Source organism: Maylandia zebra, linkage group LG3 (genome assembly GCF_041146795.1).
Source record: "Maylandia zebra isolate NMK-2024a linkage group LG3, Mzebra_GT3a, whole genome shotgun sequence".
NCBI lineage: Eukaryota > Metazoa > Chordata > Actinopteri > Cichliformes > Cichlidae > Maylandia > Maylandia zebra.
The window spans coordinates 37346735-37350792 of NC_135169.1; the positions used below are offsets into that span (position 1 = coordinate 37346735).

Genomic DNA, 4058 nt, shown 5'->3' on the forward strand with positions numbered 1-4058 from the left:
AGCGAGCCACACAGGTGCCTCACTGGGGACCAGACGGATAAAATCAGGTGAGACTGAGCGAAAACAAAAGGTTGCCAGTCAGCTGAGCTCAGACATTATAAACTCGCCTGATTAATGTGCACCGTAACGAGAACAGATCTGTACCGACATGAGAGAAACTGCGTGTGCCTGTGAAGAAGAAGGCGCCGGTGTTGTAGGTGGGAAACAAAGGTTCCTTGGATGAGTGGGAAGCGGAGCGCAGTGGGTAAGTGACTCTCTGATCTCTTTTACGTTTGTGATGATGGAGCGCTGTGTGTTACTCTGTGTACAGTCCCAGCAGGCCCGCTCGCCTAGAAAAGAGTTCACTTAAGTATGCATAGCTGTCTTCCACAGGTCGCTTTCATTCACTAAAATGCTTAGTTTGGCTCTAAAAGTCGACTTTCTGTTCTCATTGCATGAATGTGCTGATGACTTATTGAAGAAAGGCTTTCAGGTTGCCATGGACCGATTCAAAGGGGACCCGGTGTGCTAAGCAACAGTCCCCCACTGAGTGTGTGTGGCTTACCTCGTCATTGTCCCGTGCGAGACACAAATATAGAAAAGCAAAGCGCCAGTAAAGCTACACAATTCTACTGATTCCTTTCATAAATCACAGATCAAATGACATCAACAAATGTTACAGACTGTCAGTGTGTCTGACCAAAAGGTTTTAGGCCTTAAAGTAAAGTATTGTGTATTTCCTTGTATCGTTTTTATGGTATATACAGTGCCGTGGGAAAGTCTTGACTGTGCCATGATTGCTTTACATTTTGATACCAAGGAGCCAGAGTTCTTGTAATTTTTAAAGTTGACTTGAGCAGTATTTCTCCACAATTTCCAAAGGTCATGTTCAGTCCAGTCCTTATACCTGACCATTTCCAGAGGAGTGGTTTTGTATTAACCTCTTAACACTCACCTGTGAACCACTCAAGTCTAAAACGTATCTAACTCGAGGGATGAACGGTTTTTGTGTCTACACATAACAGAAAACTTAAAACATAAAATGGCGTGTTTTTGTGAGTGAGTCTCAAAGACCTATCAGCCCAAAGCTTTGCATATTTCAGCATGGTGTGCAGTGTGTCCTCAAAAAATCTGAGGAAACTGGGCAAAAGAAGAAGCAGCAGGTCTAAAAAAAACTATCTACAGCAGATGCTGTTCAAACCTTCTGTGTATTACAAACAACCAATTACAAGAAAGTTGCCTTAAAGAGAGAGGCACTAAAAATGGGTTGTGTTTGTCACAGGATGAACAGCGGGGCTGCACTTAAGTATAAGAAAAAAAGCATTATTTAAAATATAAATTATGCAAAGCTACTGTAGTAGAATCCAAGAATCAGAAACTGTGGAAATGAGCATAACAGTTTCCCTGAATTTGACTTCTGGCAGCAGCTTCTCATTGCAGACAACCTTATCAATCTTCACATCTAATGACAGGAAAGCAAAGCAGGGCATTTCCCAAAAAGTCTTCTTCCCATAAAGATTTTATTTGACTCTAACACAGCCACGGTGTTAAAATGCTGGGCTGCTGTGTCAATTCAACACACCTTTTGAAAAGAGTCTTTGTGTTAGAGATCCACTTAGTTGATTTAAAATTACACTTCCATGAAGTAGAAGAAAGCCGGTAAAAGCCAGCCCAACAAAAACGCTGGGTCTTACATCACCCTGAGTTCAGTATGACATCACTCAGTAAATAAATAATGACTTCTGGCTCGGTACACGCAATCTGTTTGCAACACAAACCGCTTCCCCTAAGTTCCTCCAAATACAGTAATTTTGATACCAACATTTCTTATGTTTTCTTAATTTAAAAAAAAAACAGCTGCTTTGAATGACTGAAGTGGAACAAGCCTGAGCTGGGAAAAGACGACGTGCTCTGACAAACACACACACCCACAAATGGAGAAATCTTAGAGTGACTGATTACTTCCTTTCCCGACTATTTTGTATATTTTTCTCTGACTGTGTGTGTGTGTGTGTCTGTGCTATCTAGCACGCACTCAAGGGCAAAGGTGATTGTGAGTAAGTGAGGGGGGTGGTGGATGGTGGATGTGTGAGCGGTTAAACGGATGAATGCTATGACTCATGGGCCGTGGAATCTGTTCATGAAAGTTAAAGAAACAAAGGATCTTTGGGGGAGCAGATCCTGATGTTTCTGTCTCACGGAAAGTCGACATGAAGTTTATGTTGATCATGTTTTCTCTCTACAGAGTTTAACATCTTTAGCTAAAAACTCATCCCCGACTTGCCTCTCGCCAGTTCTTCTACATCCACCCACTCCCACACCATGTCAGGGCATGTTGCCCCAGTGCCGCAGAAGGGGGATCCCGCTGCTGCTTCCGTGCCCAGCCGTGGCTCCGGTCCAGGGGAACCCATGGATGTGGAATGCCCCATCTGCTACCAGGAGTACAACTGCTACAACAAATGCCCCCGGATGTTGGAGTGTCTCCACGTTTTTTGCACTGAGTGCCTCCAGAGGATCCAGCTCTGCCCCCCTGACGCCCACAGCCCACAAGCCATTCCTTGCCCTCTCTGCCGCCATCTGACCCCACTGGAAACCGGGGATGCCCTCACCTTACCCTGCAACTCCCGCATCCTGTCCAGGCTGCCCCCCGGGGCCTTCCACCTGCCCATGACTGTGACCTCGCGGATGGCTACAGTCACCCAGAGAGTGGTGCTCTCCATGGAGGGCAACAGCAACAGGGACACCCGCTTCATCATCTTACCCACCGTCAGCCTGCGGGTGCAGCAGATGCACCCCGAAACCCCTTATGGCACAGCGCCTGGCCTGGTGGGCGAAGAGGAGATCATACAGCAGAGCAGGAAGACGCTGTTTTGTGTACAGATCCTGGCTGTCATCTTCTGGGTGCTGTTTGTGATCACTTGTGTGTTCGGGGTGGTGTTTGGGCCACATTTCCTGAACAGGAAATTTTAGAGTTACAGAAATTGTTTGCCAGTCTTTTTCTATTAACATGCTTTTTTAAGTGTACTTAGCATTCACCCTGTAATCAAATTAAGTTTTTACTTATTAGAGCTGCTCCTTTATTCAAAAGGGGTTGCTCCAGAAGACAGCTCTGCATATGGGATTTGGTAGAATTTTTTTGTGTTACAGTGGATACCCTTCCTGACACAACTCCAAAGGAGTTTGTGTCTCCTCCTGATCTTGAACTGGTGACCGTTCACATTCAAACTACTACACTAGAGTCCAATCCTTAAATGTGTCCTTACTGAATGCCTTAAGTACAGATTTTTAATCAGTGATAGCTTGATAAAGCGTGCCCCCTAGTGGTTAATAGGGAAACAACCAAACCCTAAGGTTTCTTTAATCGTTCTCATCATGCTTATTATGTTTGATAATATCATTTTGCAGCGGCTGACTCTGCTGCCAAAGAATAAATTAAATGAGGTCCTCAGTCCTTAAATCAGTCCTTTACTTTGTGCAGGGTGTGCACATGTTTGGAAATCAGTGAAAGTGGCCTAACTTTAATAATCTACTTGAGAACGCACATGTATTTATTTCATCAGTGTGCACTCATTTCTCTCACCTGTGATGTAAACTACAGCAAACGTAATTGAGCATACAAAAGTTTGAACCGTACCTCACACAGAAACTTCAGTACACAGTTATAACTGTTTTTCTTGGATGAACACATCTGCCCCATTATGGAGAATAACTTTCATGGTAAGTGATATGATTTCTCTGTGCTTAATATGTTGGTATTATGTTTTGTGAAGTTGTAATTATTAAAGGAAGGAAAATGAAGTATTGAAGGAGGGCATGTAGAGGGTTGGTGGGACAGAGGAGGAGATAGCTGCAAGAAGATGATTAGCAATGAATAAAAACATGAGTACACATGAGTTTGTTTTTAACCTGTGGCTAGACAAACATTGTGCTGATATTAATTATTAATTTCTAGTTTTAGGTCATTTGAAACATGAAATATGCACTGTGTTAATAAAAAGCTCACCCTAAGCACTGTATTCTTCTGTTTGACATTGCCACCCAATTAAACATGCAGTTTGTCCCATTAGTGCCTTTTGTCA

General features: G+C 43.5%; 1 protein-coding gene across 1 annotated transcript; it reads left to right on the forward strand.

Annotated features, from left to right (window-relative positions):
* Positions 1-4058, forward strand: LOC143416521 (E3 ubiquitin-protein ligase RNF182). Its single transcript, XM_076881801.1, has 2 exons — positions 1-244; positions 2225-4058. The coding sequence occupies exon 2, from the start codon at positions 2302-2304 to the stop codon at positions 2947-2949; it is 648 nt and encodes a 215-aa protein (XP_076737916.1). The 5' UTR covers positions 1-244; positions 2225-2301; the 3' UTR covers positions 2950-4058.